Genomic DNA, 20,303 nt, shown 5'->3' with positions numbered 1-20,303 from the left:
GGTTCGGAGAGAAAAATCAGCAATACTTTCTGCTCTTTATCAGATGAGGGCTGGATTGGTCTCAGCTGTGATGTCTGCAGTAATCAAGAAGCCTGTTAATACTCATTGTCTAGCCTTGCATATGAATAATGACAACTTGGGCAAAATACCAGAAAGTGACTGACACTTTAGAAACCATTTACAGGGAAGAAGTCAACATCTTGAGAAAATTGGAAACATAACTTCCTGACATGATGCAGAGTGATATTCCATCATTTTAAAATGTTATATGTTACTTGACTCCATGCCCAATAGAGAAACTATATAGGATGCGGTATGGATAATGGGACAGCACAGTGGTTAGCACTGCTGCCTCACAGCGCCAGGGACCTTGGTTCAATTCCAGCCTCGGGTCACTGTGTGTGTGTGTGTGTGTGTGTGTGGAGTTTGCACATTCTCCCTGTGTCTACGTGGGTTTCTTCCGGGTGCTCCGGTTTCCTCCCACAGTCCAAAGATATGCGGGTTAGGCTGATTGGCCATGCTAAATTGACCCTGGTGTCAGGGCATTGGCAGGGTAAATATGCTGGGTGATGGGAATAGGGCCTGGGTGGGATTGTTGTCGATGCAGACTCGATGGGCTATAGGGATTCTAGGATTCTATAATGTGGCATTTTTTATAAGTCTTCCTGTGGTTTTCAGTAGTGGTCTAGTGTAAATGCAAATAACTCAGGTGACAAATGAATCCAAATTGTATCAAAGCCATCAGAGGTGACGATCGAGATGACTTTTTGCCACATTTTGTTTTGATTACCATCGGTCATTAACTTTTAGTGTATTTCACCTAATGGACATATCTCAACTGACTATCCTAGCTTTGTTATAATATCTTTGTACTGTGAGCTCCACCAGTATTACATTTGTTGGGATCTCATAGGCAACAAATCAGTAATGTCATGCCTGTGAGACTGAATATTGGTTGTTGGTCATCTTTTCTGTCATGACTGTAATCAGTTTTGCTGAAGCAAACACAACATTTGTATGAATTTTGAATTGGTTGTGACAGCAGAAATATCAGCATTCATAGCCATTAATCCTCCTTAGAATCATAGAATCCTTACAGTGCAGAAAAAGGCCATTCCGTCCATCAAGTCTGCACTGACTCTCCAAAAGAGCATCCACCCAGGCCCTCCCCTCTGCCCTATCCCCTTAACTCCGCACGTTTATCATGGCTAATCCCCCTAACCTTCTTGAATCTGGAATCGGGACATGATGCAGTTAAACACTAAAATACAGAAGTTATTGTTGTATCTACACTTGTGTTGAAGTTCCTATGGACTACAATCAATTGGAATTCACTGAGCTTTTAAAATCCATTTCATGGGATGTGGGTGTCGCTGGCTAGGCCAGCATTTATTGCCCATCCCTAGTTGCCCTTGAGAAGGTGGTGGTGAGCTGCCTTCTTGAACCACTGCAGCCCCTGAGGTGTAGGTACACCCACAGTGCTGTTAGGGAGGGAATTCCAGGATTTTGACCCAGCGACTGCGCTATTAGTCTTGCTGTAATATCCCTTGTGAAAAAGCTACGCCTTGTTGAGTGAGCTATAACTGGATTTGTAACAGCTGTGACAGTCCATGTGCTTTGTTGAGAGGGAGCCTATATTTCGTTTTGGGGTGATGGTTCTTTTTAGAACTCGGTTTCTCTAGGATTTGAAATCTGGCAAAGCATTTGGCTTTATGTGAATGATCATGTGACCAGGTTGTCTGGGAGATAAACAATAGAGAAGGGAGAAAAAGTCATAAATTAGTTAAAAGGGTGCGCTTCAATGTTCAAGCAGTTTAGGTTTTAGGGTTGAGAACAAGCCTGCTACAGAAGAAAAAACATTTCTCTGAGTTCAGTTGAAATTTTGTGTTCTGAAATCTTGTTAACTGAAGTTTACTTATTAGTGTCACAAGTAGGCTTACATTAACATTGCAATGAAGTTACTGTGAAAAATCCCTAGTCACCTGGGGCCTGTTCAGGCACAGTGAGGGAAAATTTAGCATGGCCAGTGCTAACCACTATGTCACCATGCTGCCCTAGGACTGCTAACAGTGAGTTGAACCTCAGGGACAGCCAAGCTGCAAGAGAGTTTTAGATGCAAAACTCTAGAGGAAAATAATATTAGAACCACAAGAGTTGTGATGCAAGGTGGGTAGGCTGAGTAAGTGGAATGTTCAAGAAATCTCAACCCTTAAATTAATAATTGAAGCAGAACTCAGAGTAAGCAGTTAATCTTCCAATCTTTGGATAAGTATCGTGATTTGACTTGAACAATGTGATTAAAGAGTCCTGTTAAATTATAAGTAACCGAGTTCATTATACTTTTATTATCTTTAATGTACCTGACTAAGATGAAGTGTATTTAATAGGAATCATGGTTCTTTGATTTTTATATAGTAAAATTATTTTGATCTAAGCTGTCAACCTTGTGGCTTTAATTCTTTGAGTGAATACCTGGGTTTCTGGATTTTAAAGAATATGTAAAGACACTATTGGTCTCATAGCTTTCAGGAGTCTCAGCTGAGATCGTGGCACATCATACAGAAAGTCCTCACTTAAAGTCATGGGTGCATTGCTGAAAATGACAGCTTTAAGTGAATCATGGGTTCGCATTGGAAGCAATGTTAAGCCAGAGTTAGGTACCTTCGGACATTACATGCTAGGAAAAAACAATCTACAAGTTGAAATACTGTGCCATACATGTGCAGCACTGTGCCTTTCTAACATAAAATACATCATTAGGTATAAAAGAAATACGATATACAAATTAAAATCTTTGAAAAGGTTTACAGTACCTGTTCTCACAGTGCAGTTGAACGGTGCTTTTAGATTGACTCAGCTCCATCCAGTGGCAGAGGTTGGTCAGTGCAGTCAGCAGCTACCTGCACTGATCGCATTCTGGCACTAGATGGAGCCTAGGGCATAGTACGAGTTTAGGAGTGAAGTCAGGAAACAGTGAAGAACGGACTTGGGTAAGAACAGAGGTTGGGAGACAAGAGGGAGTGTCGTGGTCAGGCAATTAACAGGAGTGGGGGGGGGCGGAATGAGGAAGGTGTGAAGGGATGGTGCGAGGCCATTAAAACCAGGAGTCAGCAAGGCCGGGAACAGGAGGAAGAGGGATGGCGGGAAGAGTGGAAGGACTGTGGGAAAAGTCAGGTGAGCAGGCATGCCACAGAAGAGGAAGTCAATGCCAGATGATGCAAAAGTGCAACGTTAAACAGATATACTGACGCTACTTTATTGACAAATTTAAAGTGATTCAATGTAATGTGAGTTACTCTAAGCAAAGACCTATCGCACTGACTTTATAAATACTGCTGAAGAACTCCTTTGGCCTTGAAAAACTAAGTTTATATTTGTGAAATGTCATATTTCTCAATTGTGATTAAAGCAAAAGCGCACACTTCAAAATGATATCTTTTAATGTTTGTTTATGGTGCTTCTGCTTTGACTGCAATCCCATGTCTATGCCTCACTCTGCACATGCCCAGAATAATGCTGAAATCCAGAAGTTGTTAACAGTGCTTCTGCAGGTGCACTGTTGAGAGCTCGTACCCCACCCCATCCCTCCCAAACTCTTATCAATGTGAAAGAATCTGCACTGTTGGTTTTGCTGTAAAACATCCTTGCAAAAGTTGCAGCATCTTGAATGAAGTGTAAGTGGGTTTTCAGTGGCTAAGTAACTTCACTAAGTAACTACGTTAATGGCTAAGTAACTTCACAGGCCCTGAAAATATATTTGTGGAAAGTTCAATTTCTCCATTATAATGAACGAACACCACATTTTGAAGAGCTGTCATGTTGGTCTACAGACCAAGTGCAGAAAGCTGGGATTAGACTTATTTTTATTCATTCATGGAATGCGAATGAATAAGATCCCTAAGATTTGGAGTCCAGGTACAGACCAGGTAAGGGTGACAGATTTCCTTCCCTAAAGGATATTAGTGAACCAAATGGGTTTTTGCAACAATTGATGATGGTTTCATGGTCATCATTAGACTTTTAATTCCTGATTTTTATTGAATTCAAATTTCACCATCTGCCGTGGTGGGATTTGAACCTGGTACCCTAGAATATTACATTGGGTTTCTGGATTACTAGTCCAGTGACGAACCACTATGCCACGGCCTCCCCCAGCTACTGGGTAGCTCCTTGTCGACCTGCAATGATACAGTTGGCCAAATTATGGCCTGTAATTTCTGTAATTATTTATTATTGTTATGATCGTGATCAAGGCCAGTAATTATTCTTGAAGAAATCCCAGTTATTTACTGAAAGGATGAAGCCACAAGATTCCACAGCTAAAAACACAATAATTTTCACCATACAAGAGTCTAACGTTAACTTGCTATACTCAAAGCATCATAAGTTAATTAATTTACAGGCAAATCGCGGTCGATTAGAATTGAATGGAATGAGGTTTCTCCAAAACTATCAAACTAGGCTACGGTCCTTTAGTGTATGAAGGATAGACATTTACAATGTGGAAGACAGTTAATCTATCTTCCTGTATTCAGAGGGTTGTAAAGAGAGAGGAAAGAAGTGTTTGGAGGAGAAGGCACCGGGAACATTTCAGGACAGTTAATTTGATTGTATGCATTGGCAGAGAAAATGGTGAACCGTGACCGCAGGTGTACCAAGAGTAAAATACTGCAGATGCTGGAAATCTGAAATAAAAACAGAAAATGCTGGATAAACTCAGCAGATCTGGCAGCATCTGTGGAATTAATGTTTCGAGTCTGAGAGCTCTGAAGAACAGTCATATGGACCCCTGTGCAAACCCCCAAAAAAGATGAGATTAATCTAAAGTTTTAAAGTTTATTTATTAGTCACAAGTAAGGCTTACATTAACACTGCAATGAAGTTACTGTGAAATTCCCCGAGTCGCCACACTCAGTGCCTGTTCGGGTCAATCGCCTTAGCCTAGAATAAATGTTTTCTATTAAACAATATATTATATATATCGGAATTAGATATTTCTTAAATCTTTGCGTTATAGACATTTAATGGTGTAGGTTTGTTAGGATGAATATGGTTTCTATTATATTTTAATGAGCATTCGACTTGCATGAACAGAGATTCCTAATTCTTTTCTTTGTGTGACCTTTAAACTATTCCTTCCTTCCTTCCTTGCCTTTGTGTATTGCCTGTTTCTGTGTCTTAAACCTTTGCTTTCAGCAGCGGCAAATCTTTGCTGTGTCCCCAGATAATTTACCGTGGCTCCATTACATACTTGTATTCTTCTAGCTTTATTCAAAAACATATACACACAAATCACATTTATCTGCCCCCAACTTCACCAGATTTCCACTCCATACACCATTACTGTCCCATTTCATTTTTTCTATCATTTAGCTGTAATAATTTCTATTTGCGTATTTTTCCTTTTCTACTTTTCATATGTTCGTCTAGTATCTTTGTCCTTTAGCTTTGCTTAAATTTCATAAATGCAAATACTTTTGCCCTATGATTCCGGTGGCTGCAGAGGCTGCAAGTAATTTATAAACACGAGGGGGGACTGCAATACGGGCTGGATCTTTGTTCTTCCAGGATGTCACCTTGTTCAGGCTGGACTTGCAACCTTTGGTCATGGAGCTGTGGGTGAATTCTCTCTGTAACCCGCAGTTGGCTGTCACGCTACTTGTTCATCCATGGCCTACTGCAATATAATGAAATCACAGTAAATCATCTGGGGACACAGCAAAGATTCTCAGCTGCTGAAAGCAAAGGTTTAAGACACAGACAGGCACTACACAAAGGCAAGGAAGGAATAGTTTAACTATCCAACTCAAGCTGGAGGAACAGCATCTCATCTTCCGGTTAAGTACGCTGCAGCCATTGAGACTCAACATCGAGTTAGCAACTTTAGATTTTGACCTTCTTGCTCCATCTTAAACCCCCCCGACCTTTCTTCCTTTTCAAAAACTATTTCTTCAATGCAAACATTCCAACCCCCCCCCCCCCCCCCCCCGGCCACCCCAACCAGGCCATCGGCCTTTTGTTCTTAAAGTTGCTACTTTTTGTTGTAGTTTCTACGTTCTGCCTCCTTACAGTTCTGATGAAGAGTTTATGGACTCGAAACGTTAACTCCTGATAGATGCTGGCAGTCCTGCTGAGTTTTTCCAATGCCCTCTCTTCTTGTGTCAGAATCCAGCATCCGCAGTATTTTGCTTCTTTTTGACTTTGTTTGGATTTCGGGGGAACTCTGCTGCACGCCGGATGGCCCGCTGAATGGGATGACACGGCCAGCTGTGGTCGCCTGTGCTGAAGAGTCCTTCAAAGCAGAAAAACCCTGTTCTTGGGAATTTGGACATATTCAGACCTTAACCAAGAGTGGGTGGTGGTTTTTGCTTCACTGTGTGTGTACTGGTAGAGTAGGCTCCCAGAATTCCCAGGTCCAGTGTCTTCAAAATGGTCGAATTTCTTTAAGTCCCCCAAACTACTATTTCCTGTGCCATGAAATGCTGACATGGCAATACTTTACATGTTTGTATGAAAAAACATCTGTGCGAATATCAAGGATTGTCTTAATGCAGGAGTTTATTTTAAAATAACAAGGATGAAATTTCATACCAATAATTTAAGCATTTGTGCACCAGAGCCTCAGGCCAAGTCTTTGTGTGTGCATGGTCTGTCTCCCTCCCTTGCTCTCTCGTTTAAATAAAGTAATCAAGACTTGGCTCTCATCAGGTCAACGTTTCTGTTATTTCCTTTAATTAGTCATCTGTTGGCCTGATACCGTTGCACATTTCTGAAAAGGAGTCGTAGTCGACTCAAAACATTAACTCTGTTTCTCTCTCCACAGATGCTGCCAGATCTGCTGACGTTTTCCAGCACTTTCTGATTTATTTCAGATTTCCAGTACTTGCAGCATTTTGGTTTTATATTACTGCCCCACATTTATTTGGTTGAGCTCCAGTTAAGAAACCAGTCAAGAACGTTTCGTATGTTTGTGTAGTTATGTGAATTTTGTTCATGAAATTAAGAAATGTTAATGCTGAGTGGTGACCCACTTTCCATTTTTAGTGACTACTCACAGTTATAAAGGGTTGAAGAGCTTTCTTAATCTTAAACCTATCTTATGAGTATTAAACCTGTTGTGATGTGGAGGTGCCGGCGTTGGACTGGGGTAAACACAGTTAATACAGTAAGAGTTAACTCTTACTGTATTAAACCTGTTAGCAGAGGTACAATAAATCAAGTCCCCTTCCTTCTGTGCTCAAGTCAGATCAGGTATAATTCATTCAGATGCAAAGTCAAGCTCTCTCAATGTTGGCTCCACTACATGCCTCAACTCCAACCAGCCATTACATAGGAACAGGAGTAGGCCATTCAGCCCCTCGAGCTTGTTCCACCATTCATTAACAGATCATGGATGACCTGCGACCTAATGCATTTGTTCCATATCCTAAATGTCCCATAAACCTGTCAATGTCAGGTATAAAATTGACACTTGATTAGGCTTCAGTTGCTGTTTGTAGAAGAGAGTTCCAAATTTCTGCCAAGATTTTGTATGTAAAAGTGTTCCCGAACTTCACTCGTGCAAGGTCTAGCTCTAATTTTTAGACGGTCTTAGTCTGAGTTGCCCTACCATCAAAAGCTGTCTTTCCAACCTATAATATTTTAAAAAGTTTGATCAAATCACAGCATAATCTTCTAACTTCCAGAATAAACATCCCTAATTTGTATAAGCTCTCTCTGTAATTCAACCATTGGAGTCTAAGGCCAGCATATCATTCCTAAGTTGTGGTGTCCTGAACTGCTCATAGTAACTCCAGAGTTGAAGCCTGAATGCCAGTCCTCTAAATGTAAAGGCCAGCATTCATTTGATTTGATTTGATTTAATATTGTCACATGTATTCAATTAGCCTTTCTGCTTATTTTCTATACCCATTCATCATGTTTTAATGATCTACGGGCCCCCGAATCTCTTTGGGCCTCCACTGTTCCTAGCTTTTCACGATTTAGAAAGTGCCCTGTTTATCCCCTTTAGGTCTAAAGTAAATAAACGAATTTGTCTACATTGAAATCACTATGCTACAATTTTGCCCATTCACTTAATATCAACATTAGCCTATTAGTATCTCTGTAATTGCACACTTCTACCTGTCATGCTTACATTTCCACCTATCTTTGTGTCATTGGCAAATTTGGATATGTAGCTTTTATTCTGTCCTTTAAGTCATTAGCAAATACAGCAAATAGTTGAGGCCCCAACACAGATTCTTGGGGGCACCACTAGTTACCTCCAGCTAATTAGAGTGCTTACCTATTATTCCTACTTTATTTCTCCTGCAACTCGACCAATTTCCTAATCAGAGTAATAATTTGTCTTCAGTTCTATGAGCCTCAGATTGCCTTATGAGGGACAGTATCCAACGTGCAGTAATGTGGCACTTTGCTTCACGCAGCAAGCATCTGATGGTGGACTTCTTTTGTGAGATTGCTAAATCATTTCTTTTTATTTGATTTATTATTATTGCCACATGTATTAGTATACAGTGAAAAGTATTGTTTCTTGTGCGCTATACAGACAAAGCATACTGTACATAGAGAAGGAAAGAAGAGAGTGCAGAATGTAGTGTTACAGTCATAGTCAACTTAATGCGAGGTAGGTCCATTCAAAAGTCTGATGGCAGCGGGGAAGAAGTTGTAGAAAGTGATTTCTCAAATTCATTTTGTACGGTAGTTAATTAATGATAGAGTCAAGTGTCCTTATTGGGGAAGGTCAACTCATTACACTGCTCAATACAGCCTGTTTCATTCCAAGAAATGAAGATCTTTCACAATGAAAGATGTGTGCTTTCGAAGGAATTGACATGAACAATTTGTTCCAATGTTTTCTGGATATGATTATACTTATTTTTGTCATTGTATGATGCTGAACATGTTTGTCATTGGAGAGGAAAAACTCTGCAGTTTACTTTAAAAGCTTGAGAACAAAAAATAACTCATGTTTAAGATGTTTGTAAGTAAAAGAAAGAGTTGAATTTATGTAGTTCTTTGTGACCATATGACTTCCCAAAGCAATTTACAGCCAGTGAAGTTCTTTTGAAATGCCATGTCCTGCAAGTGCTTCAGTAAATATAAATCAGTAGTAGAAAGAAAATGGAGTGCTGGAAATCTGAAATAAAAGCAGGAAAGTATGAAATTGAGCAAACGCACGATCAGTTGTTTAATGTCTGACTGGTTAACATTTCAAGTCACCTGACAAAGGGCCCCACTTGAAACAACTGATCATTGCTCTCTCAATTTGCCTGTTGTTGGCAATGTGTTACACTTTTCATACTAGTTGTAATCAATAGTGTCGTCTTATCCATTCAGTCTCCTGTTACCAGGATTATTTGGGGTACAGGTGGTCTTGATGACATGCCTTACAGTGAAGCTCGTAACAAAGTCAGCTTTCTCTGGCAGACTTGATAATCGAATGTCTGAGTGCAGTAGCCAGACATTCAATGATTGACTGGCTGAACTGGTCTACTGGTGAATCGTGGAAGCAGTAAGAAGTCTCACAACACCAGCTTAAAGTCCAACAGGTTTATTTGGTAGCAAATAGCATAAGCTTTCGGAGGGCTGCTCGTGGAAAGACAGGTCTGACCCCGCAGACAGGAACTTTTGCCACTGTGCTCCAAACTGACACCCATCCCTAGCTAGTCAAGTAATGGGAAGCTCATCATTTCTTTGTAACAACAGGCTGCATGGTTTCAGCTAACTACATTCCAGCAATATTGCGGCATTCAGGAGTGTTAAAGCTTCCACTCACATCAGCCTGTACCAGAGCTATCTGAACTGAAGTAAGTTGAGTCCCCTCTGTATGATGTATGAGTGTGCACTATACCTCGAGCAAACAAATTCTGCATGTAAAGAGTTCTTGATTTGAAAATTTTAAAGCATTCCATTAATATCTTTTACCTGGTTGACCAAAAAAAAAGATTACTTAAAAGGTTTCTGGAACTTTCTGTTCTCTAGCTTCTGGGACATGCTTTCTGCCCCTCTATAGTGTCCTGCTTGTACTGGCTGTTTCTGTGGAAAGCTTCTTTTGGGTTACCTGGTTCCAAACTGAATGTCCTGCTTTTCAGTGTGGGCCTCTGGCTGCTATGTTTTTGACTGTGATTTATACAGAATCAAAGGTTTAGCACTGTGCACATTATATGTCGGATTTGCTGAATAAATGCCTTGAAAGTTCTCTTGAAAGAGAAGATGGAGTGTGTTCAAGGCAGAATCTTTGGGCCTTAATGTGTCAACCTTGGCTCTTTCCAGTTGAATTTTGATGGCAGAATTTTAGCATTTGCTGATGGCCAGTTGGACATTTACACTTGGGCGCTGGGTGTCATGATGCGTCTGACCAGATCTGAATCTCTGGATTCGCGAGTCCAACTCCTGTCATGGCTGTGACAGTAGGCAGGAATGTCTGGTGTTGCTGCAAGCCTCTCAATTCTGCAGCAAAAATTGCACTATGGTTGAAGCCTTCAGACTATCCAAAATTAGGAGCCTAAAGGCCCCCCATTTCAATCATTAGCCTCATGCTCCTTGCAGAGGTTGTTTGGTTTTTACTGGGTTCTGCCTTCCACATTCTGATTTTTTTTTTGTCATTATTCTTTTCCTGAGAAATGGGCATCACTTAAGGTCTTAGAAATGAGTGGCTTGCACGGCCATTTCAGAGGTCAATTAATAATGAACCACATTGCTGTAGCTTTGGAGTCACTTGTAGGCCAGACCGGGTAAGGATGGCAGAATTTCCTTCCTAAAGGAGATTAGTGAACCAGATGGGTTTTTACAACAATTGATGGTAGTTGTCGCCATTACTGAGGCTATGTTATGTTCCAGATTTATTAATTGAATTTAAATTCCACAAGGGCTTCTGGATTACTATTCCAGTGACATTACCACTATACCGCATCACTCCCTGATGCTGTAATTGAAGAGTTGCTGCGCGCTCCCTGCTGACCAGCTATGAGCAAAATGAGGTGAAAGGATCAGAGACCTTTCCGTTCACCTCATTTAAATTACTACCCCAGCTTGGAATTGATTGTGGTTCTGCCATTTTGGGGTTCTACCCTATCCTGTGTTTTGAGCCTGAGGAATAAGTGAAGGCCAGTCAGAAATCACAGGAAAATGTGCTCCTTAAAAGGTTCGGCTCATGAGAAAATGTAAATGTTACTGACCTATAGATGGTGCTGTTAGCAGCGCAAGCAGACTTTCTTAATGAGATTTCAGCTACTTGGAAAACTAGTTAAAGGCTGTTTTATTTATTGTTGAAATGGTGCTTGTACTATTAAGCATGTCTTACTGGTCTTGGAACTATCTCTGAATTGTAATGATCATCGTAGTACTTGAGATGAGCTGTCTTTTCTGCTGATAGCAAGCTTTGTTGAGGCTGTTTAGATACTTTATTTTAACAGAACCTCTGCTATCTCTTGCAACACTTTTGTGACTAGTATTTACATAAAATTATTTGCAATTTAACAACTCGATGGTGTCATTTTATTTGTCTTTGGTTTTTATATTCCCAGACACCAGATCACCATCTCAAAGCAATGGAATGCAATGGACAGATTCAGTAAATCGAGAGCGGATTGAATTTGGGGGCAGTTCCCCTCAACAAAGCTTCAGTGGTTTTAATTATATTCCAGACTACTCTGTACGGCTATTAACTGACATCCAGTTTGTGAAGGTAAAGGTTTGCTTCTGTGTTTTGACCATCCTAAGAATGTTTTAGCTGTTTCGTTATATGAATGCATAGGGACAGAACTGTGTGTTGCCACAGTTGTGTTAGCCATAGCAACCCTCTGACCACTGTATTCCCATGAATGGAAAAGAACATGAGTAGGAGGATCACGAGGAGGCCATTCAGCCCTTCGAGACTACTCCACTCAGTGAGATCATGGCTGATCTTCTACTTCTTCATTTTGTCGCGCTTATCTAGTGTCCCTTGATGTTTTGAATATGTAGAAATCTATCAATCTCAGTCTTGTTCACTCAACAGTTGAGCCGCCACAGCCCTCTGGGGCAGAGAATTGTAAAGTTTCACCCTTCGATCATAGAGTCATAGAAACCCTACAGTACAGAAAGAGGCCACCTGGCCCATCGAGTCTGCACAATCCCACTCAGGCCCTACCCCCATATCCCTACATATTTACTTGCTAATCCCTCTTAATTTCTTCTGAAGAAATTCCTCCTATCTCAGTCCTGAACCATTTCAGTATTTGGTAGAAGAATACAAACTTGAAGAGGAAGAACTGTATTGGCATTTTTATGTGTCCTACTTTCATTTTGGAAGTCAACTAATTTTTATCTTCATACCTTGTGATGGATACTTCCGTTTGACATGTCAGGTTCATTCTTCTTGATCGAGCAATTGAATGAACAAAGTAGAGGCCATAAAGTTTGAAGAAGTGAATGGGCAAAGTCTAGTGGACAGTCAAGTGGCAGTGATTGTGTTACTCTATCTGCACCTACAGAAGGCAAAGGGAATTGCCAAATTCTGGCACGAGCCATACATTTCCTGTTGCCTTTGGGTGGTAATGGAGCTTGGCAGGGAAACAACAGCAAGGGCTCTGGGGAAAACCATTTGCCATTGTGCGACATATGCACCAACCCCTGGCTTGTTGTCATCCAACTGCTACCTTTGCATTTGGATTGACTTTATTTTCTCTTCTTTGTAATTTGACCTGGGAGTCCCCAGCATCGACCCCGGACCCCATGAAGTCTAATGTCATCAGGTCAAATATGGGCAAGGGAACCTCCTGACGATTACTGTTGCAAGCTTTGATGTCAACCTTTTAATTGATCACAACTTTACCCTTTGAGTAACCAAACTACATCACAGAGTTCTCTTAAATAACTGTTTTCATGCCAGCTATAATAAGGTTGCTGGAAAGCTACAGCTCACTTCTCTAGCTAGCCAAAGTGGCATATTCCGAGATACATAAGCAATTATAGTTTTCAAATTCGATTACAAGTAATTAGCATATACCAATCACTTTACACTCACTTCATTATAATATCTAATCAACATGAAAACTTAATGTATCACTGCTACAAATGAGCATAGTCCAGCTTGTGAATCACTCCCTTCCTCCTAGTTACAGTTGTCTGATTTAATGAGCTTTTGCCCAGACTAATGGCCTGGGTACCTGCCTGAAGGCTCTTATAAGAAGACCTTTGTTTTTCATAGCAGCTTGTGTGATTTTCAAACTTGTGTGACTATTAACCTTTTCAATTACTGTGTACTATTTCCCCCCAGCTGATGAATCAGTGCTTCTCTATTTTGAACACCATTTGCAGAAAGCACTGAGAGTGGCCAGGGCGCAGAATGTACCCAGGGCGGGGCAGTTCAATGTCCAAGAGTGACTCGGTAACACCATCACAGAGTTGGCTGAGTCGTAAAAGACAGCTGCTAGACTGGGTCTGTGTTTCAAGGTCATGAGGCTAACCAACAACATGACCTCATCCTCACCAAACGGCCTGCCACGGATGCATCAATCTGTGACAGTATAGGTAGAAGTGACTTTGTAGAGATGAAGTCCGGTCTTCACATTGAGGAAGCCCTCCATCGTGTTGTGTGGCACTACCACCATGCTAAATGAGATTGACTGAGAGCAGATCTAACAACTCAAGACTGCGCATCCGCAAGGCGCTGTAGACCATCCACAGCAGCAGAATTGTACTTGATCACAATCTGTAACGTCATGGCCTGGCATAGCCCCACTCCTCAATAAAGCCTGATATGTGCTTCTTTGAATTTACGTGTGCACATTAAGTCTTTTCTTTTTCTATTAAAACCCACAACCCCTAGGACATTACAGAAAGAAAATTGGCAGCAAGACGGGATTTTGTTTCACCAAGAACATTGAGGAAAGCTCCTGAGAGAAAAATTGTGGGTTCCCACACTTCAATTATTATAATGCTGGGGAGAAGAGTCGGTGCCAGGAAGACTCAAATATTAAAGGCTGTCTGCGTATTTTTAAAAGAGGGGGGGTTTCTAATCAAAGAAGGGTGAGATTCCAGGCAGTATCTGGCATATTTGAGAAGAGTGTATGCTTTGCTCTATAGCTGGGGCCATTTGGAAAAAAATCATGTCAGCGGTCTCCAGACTAAAAGGGCAAGTACTGGCAACGCAGTCTCGAGTCACTAGTGCTTGCAAGAGAAATGGCGGGTCAATTAGGATCTATGGGACCTTTCAATGAAGAAAATGAATCTTGGAGGTCCAATGCAGAGCATGTTTTGCAAATAAAACTGCAAACTAGTTGCTCGTACCAGTTTTTCACAGTACAAGTATAGCTCGGATAAAGAAATTAGGATGTAGTTATCCTTGGCTGAGTCTGGTTGCTCAGATTGAAGAAAATGTGGGACAGTGTCAATCCTGTGCATGAATAAGAAATACACCAACCCTTTACATCCTTGGGATTGGCCTAAAATGCCTTGGCAATGATTACATGTAGATTCTGTTGATCCGTTTGAGGATTACATGTCCTTAGTCATCATTGCTGCACACTCAAAATAGCCAGAAGTTATCATGTGATCTACTACATCTGAACAAACCATCGAAAAATGTGACAAAATCTTTGCAAGATTTGGTAAAATTGAACAGATTGTTAGTAATAATAGTTCACAGTTTACTTCACAAGAGTTTGAGGATTATCTCAAAGTAAATGATATTCAGCATACAAAGCCCCCATTTTATCAACCAGTGGATTATCTGAAAGCTTTGTACTATCTTTGAAACATTCTTTAAAAGCTTTAAATGTTTCGTAATCACCGTCATGTGAATCACATTTTGGGATCTTATAGAAACACTAATCCTGCGACTACCCAAAGTTCACCTGTATTACTACTCTTAAAGCGAAAGTTGAGAACTACGTTTTCTTTGTTATTACCTCCAGAGATAGTACAGCATCAGCAACAATCTCGTGTTCCAGGCAAGAAGTGAAGGAAAACAATACCCATTTCAACAAGGAGTTCGGGTGTTAGAGCATAATTATGCCACGAGCGAGAAATGGGTACCAGCCATAATTTTAGTTAAAACAGATCCAGTTTCTTACACGGTTCAAACCAAAGATGAACTAGTTTGGCGACACTACGCTGACTAATTGTTGTCATCTCAAAATTATTTCTCAGAATCATCTCCAGAAATATCAACTTCTTTAGTCTCTAGTGTTGTGAATATGACTACGAAAGACTGAGTTGTCTGATGATTATGTCTTAGCTACTTTGCTGAGTGAGAATAGAACAGAATTAGTTCCAAGAAAAGAAATGTCTACTGAAGCTCCAAATCACCCTCCCACCCAAATTGATATCAAGTTGGGTGGGAGGATGAACTGTGACACGGATGCAGAGATCCTTCAGAATGATCTGGACAGATTGGGTGAGTGGGCTAATCAATGGCAGATGCAGTATAATTTGGATAAATTTGAGGTTATTCACTTTGGAAGCAAAAAAGAGAAGGCAGATTACTACCTGAATGGCTGTAAATTGGGAGAAGGGAGTGTGCAATGGGACCTGGGTGTCCTTGTTCACCAGTCACTGAAGATAAGAATGCAGGTGCAGCAAGCGGTAAAGAAGGCAAATGGCATGGTGGCCTTCATTGCGAGAGGTTTTGAGTACAGGAGCAGGGATGTGTTGTTGCAATTATACAGGGCTTTGGTGAGGCCACACCTAGAGTATTGTGTGCAGTTTTGGTCTCCTTTTCTGAGGAAGGATGTTCTTGCTTTCGAGGGAGTGCAGCGAAGGTTTACCAGGCTGATTCCAGGGATGGCAGGACTGATGTATGAGAAGAGATTGACGAGATTAGGATTGTTTTCGCTGGAGTTCAGACGAATGAGGGGGGGATCTCATAGAGACTTATAAAATTCTAACAGGATTAGACAGGATAGATGCAGGAAGGATGTTCGCGATGGTGAGGGAGTCCAGAACCTGGGGTCACAGTCTGAGGATTCAGGGTAGATCATTTTTAAGACTGAGGTGAGGAGACATTTCTTCGCCCAAAGAGTGGTGAGCCTGTGGAATTCATTACCACAGGAAGTAGTTGATGCCAAAACATTGAATATATTCAAGAGACGGCTGGACATAGCACTTGGGGTGAATGAGACTAAAGGTTATGGGGAGAAAGCAGGATTAGGCTATTGAGTTGAATGATCAGCCATGATCGTGATGAATGGCAGAAGGACCGAATGGCCTCCTCCTGCTCTATCATCTTTGTTTCTATCATACTTCCAGGGTCAAGGACAGCCAAATTCCAGAGCGTTGTATGCACCCAAAGAGGAATAGAAGTCCTGCTGATTGACTTTTTTATTGACTATAAGTAGTTATTGATGATGCTGTGTACTGTCTAGAGTGTTATTGATCCTATGTATAACATCAGAGTAATTTATTGTCGTGACCACAGAAGTAAAGGGAGAGGAATGTTACATATTTTAAAAGGGTGCAGGTTGCTTTAAGAGCTGATCACATGATTTGAATGTGATGTCATTAGGGTCTTGCAAAAGCTTCTGTTTTACTGTTTGTACTCTGCACTGCAGAGAGCACCTCTTCAATAAAACCTGTTTTGTGTCTGTTTGAATCTGCAAGTGCAAACCAAGTATTTCCTTTTTCTGTTGAAACCCACATCCTCTAACATAGTTAGGACATTACATCCTCTTTTGCTCCATCTGTCTTTGTCCCTTTTTCAACAGTATAAAACCCATCACCTTCTTACCTCTCTTTAGTTCTGAAGGAGAGTCATATTGGACTCGATGTTAACTCTGTTTTTCTCTCAATAGGTGCGGCCAGATCTGAATTTTTCCAGCACTTACTGTTTTTATGTCAGATCTCCAGCATCCGCAGTATTGTGCTTTTGAGAGTTATAAAGTTATGTTTTTTTTGTTCAGATCACAAGGATGCAGTATGTGAATGCAGTAGCAGCAACCCAAATGGAGAATTCTCCCCAGACCCCTGAACCTGATATGGCGATGACGGAATCAACAAGTAAAGACCCAGCAACTAGCGTGTCCCCCGAAACCACGAACTTGTTCAGTGGGAAGAACCGTGTGATTCGTAAGTCTCCTTGATGAGAATTCAGTATAGCTTACTTGGATGCCTTGAGTCCTTAAACGTGCATCTAGCTTGGATGTGTCAGTGCATTAACAGACTTCAGTGCCAAGCATTCTGACCTTTTTTAATTTATAAAGGAAAATGGAGATTTAAGATCAGCTAAACACTCTGCATTAACTGAAGCAAGCTTGTTCATTTGCACCTGAATTTATAGCTGCTGTTGCTACGGTATTTGATATGAACCTTTAAAACTTCATATCCATGACCATGCAACCTTGGTTGTCTGCCCTCCTTATTGTCCACTCTACCTTAAACCCTGCACTGACTCTTCTTGTGTATGTTTACAATGTCTACGGCCTCACGTGAAGCATTAAAGGCTGATGAACGGTATTTGACTGCGACGAACGCTGATTGCAAAAAACCCTTGGAATGCTGCATTGCAATTCACTAGAAAAGTTGTGTTTTTAATTTATGTCATTAGTTGTATTTTTTTTTGCCATTTCTAACTTTACCTTAACTGCATGTTTTTAAAAAACTATTTCTGCACATTGTGTTTATAGCCATTACTAACATGGAAATGAACAGTCCAAGAGTTTTCTGTTGTAGAAAGGGAAAGCACTGACAGCTGACTTAATCTGTTTAAGATTCCCCACCCTCCACTACAGCACAAAACATATGGGACCATTCATTCAAACTATTAGTGGACAGATAATGATTCCATTTTAACTATGATGCCAACTTTTGGAAGTTGAGATGTTTCTAAAGATATACTCTCTCCGTCAACGGATTGCTCCTTGATCTGTTCACTAAAAATTTGTCTTGTGTTAAGCTATGTGATTGAGTGACACTGTGTGTTACGGGAATTTTACAATTATTTCATACTTTTGTTTTGCACAACTGATGTGGTTGTCACACTTCAGCTGGTTGCAGTAAAGACCTTTTTTTTAAAAAAAATATTTATTGAATGGTTAGTGTTTACTTCAGTTGTGACATTTATTGAGAATTGCCACTGTATATTTTTCTATTGCTTGATTCTATAATGTTTGTACACTTTCATTGATTTTATTGACATGATGTCCCCGACTAATGTTAAGGACGGTATTTCATTCTTTCAGATGAGCATAAATGAAGTCAGATTAAATAAAATTATAGAAATTCAATTACCCTATTTACATGAAGTCAGTAATAATGATTTTCTTAGTTAATTAGTTTGAAATTGGTTCACAAAACTGGATAAATGAATTGATTTTCAGTTTGCATTCTGTTTTAATATTTTTGGAATAAACTACAGCAATAAATTACAAACAGAATCTTGGATTGCCCTGTAAACGTTGCATACACAACAGATAATTCCATCAATCGACTGATGTCTGTTAAACAAACTCAACTTATTTTAGTATTCAACACCATGTAAATGCAAAGCAGCTGTTTTTGACAAATGGGTTTAATTGCTTAGTTTAATAGCTAGTTTTCAGAATTAAGTATATTGACTTATTCCTTGATTTTAATAATATGATCAGGCAGGGACACGGCTGGCCCATTGCACAGAGATGTGCTGACGTCTGAGAGTGTGGTTTCCCGAAGCCAGGATAGAATAAAGGATCAGGGTATCCCCATAAGGTAAAACCGAGGCTTTACCTGATGCAATTTTAAAAAAAGCCATCTCAGCCTTTTGGCCAGGATGAATCGTTAGATCAAGTCCGGGGAGGGGTGCAATGTCTCATCTTGTCCGCTCAGATCTTGTTTGATTGAGCCCAAAATGGGATGCACTGTCTTGTCACCTTGGACCTGGTTTGTCCCTCATGGGGACCTTGATTGGACTTGATTTGAATTGGCACTTTTGATTAGAAATAAAGTACCGAAAGGTAAAAATACTGTTTTGGTTAGAAACTGTCACCTCCTACTGTGTCATAGTGATGAGAGTTAGCTACTGAAACATCATTTGTCTCAACTGTTAATTTACCTCTAATACATAATTTCCTCGGCGATCATATCCTGATATTACACAAGCATTATTTAATGGAAATTATGTAATTTTAAGGAAGCTTATCTCCTTTACTTGAAGTACAGTGTCATATAAAACAATGAATCAGTCCCCCTGTTCTAAATCTTTTAAATATTCCAATCCAACTTTGAAATATTGCTTCAGCATTTCAGTTAATTTCCATGTTGCTTTTTTGCTGAAATTTACTTGACTTTTGAGTTTTGATATATTTTTAAGAGAAAAAGATTGTATTTAGTAACAAGTCAACATTGTTGGCTGCAAATAGCAACACCACTCTTCACAGGCAGAATGAAGGTGATTAGGCAATTCTCCTGTGAATCGCACCTGGAGATTGAAAGGGCTATAAATGTCTGGGATTGATTCACACGTGATTCTGTTTGCTTCAGTTTGTGGAGACGTTTTTAAAAATCGATTCTTTTTGCTGTAAAATGCATTGTTTGGCAGTAAATCTGATGTCTAAGTCCTGCCCTTGGCCAACTCATTGGCGGCGACAATGAGTTGGACATATTTTTTTTACCTTTCCATTTCTTTTTTCCCTATTGTATAACCAGGTGAGAGGACCATACGATCTGCACTCTTCCCTTCTCATTAAATGCGTTATTGATTGATTGTACATTCATTAGTACATGGCCGAGTCCCTGACTCCGTAATATCTTATTGCTGTCAGTGGAAAAATGTCACACCTCTACTTGGTGTGTCAAGATGGTGGCTCAATTGAGAATAGACATGTTAAATAAAATGGGGGCATTAACCTATCCCTCTACTAAACTCGACAACCCCTACAGGGTCAATGTTTTAAGTGATCCACACTACTACTCTGTGTGATGTGATTGTAAATCTGGTAATGCTGTTGGAATCTCAGTGCAAAGGCAAGGTCTCCAAGGCATTAATTATATGTGAAGGTAATGGACAAACCACCTGTTCTTTAACTTGGGTTTCAGTTCTGATGCAAGACCATTGACTTGAAATGTTAATTGTTTATCTCCCCACAGATGCTGCCTAACCTGTTTAGTGTTTCCCAGCATTTTCTCTCTTTATTTCCAATTTCCAGCTTTTGAAGAATTTTACTTTTACTCTTAAAGTTAATTCATTTGAAGTTAAATGAAGTTAATTCATTTCGGGTAAATGAATGAGAACTAACAATCTTCAACGGTAGTAGTTTTTGATTAAATCATAGAATTATAGAACCCTACAGTGCAGAAGGAGGCCATTCGGCCCATCGAGTCTGCACCGACCACAATTCCACCCA

General features: G+C 40.2%; 1 protein-coding gene across 1 annotated transcript in view; it reads left to right on the top strand.

Annotated features, from left to right (window-relative positions):
- The window catches only part of cnnm1 (cyclin and CBS domain divalent metal cation transport mediator 1), a 111,111-nt gene that overhangs the window by 63,073 nt on the left and 27,735 nt on the right, over positions 1-20,303 (top strand). The window contains exons 6-7 of the mRNA XM_078223119.1: positions 11,532-11,692; positions 16,887-17,052. Coding sequence (XP_078079245.1) covers positions 11,532-11,692; positions 16,887-17,052 — 327 coding nt within the window. The remainder of the gene's footprint in view (positions 1-11,531; positions 11,693-16,886; positions 17,053-20,303) is intronic.

This window comes from Mustelus asterias, chromosome 11 (genome assembly GCF_964213995.1).
Source record: "Mustelus asterias chromosome 11, sMusAst1.hap1.1, whole genome shotgun sequence".
In the NCBI taxonomy this organism is placed as follows: domain Eukaryota; kingdom Metazoa; phylum Chordata; class Chondrichthyes; order Carcharhiniformes; family Triakidae; genus Mustelus; species Mustelus asterias.
The sequence above is the reverse complement of the archived record's forward strand: the minus strand, read 5'-3'. Positions and strand labels throughout refer to the sequence as shown.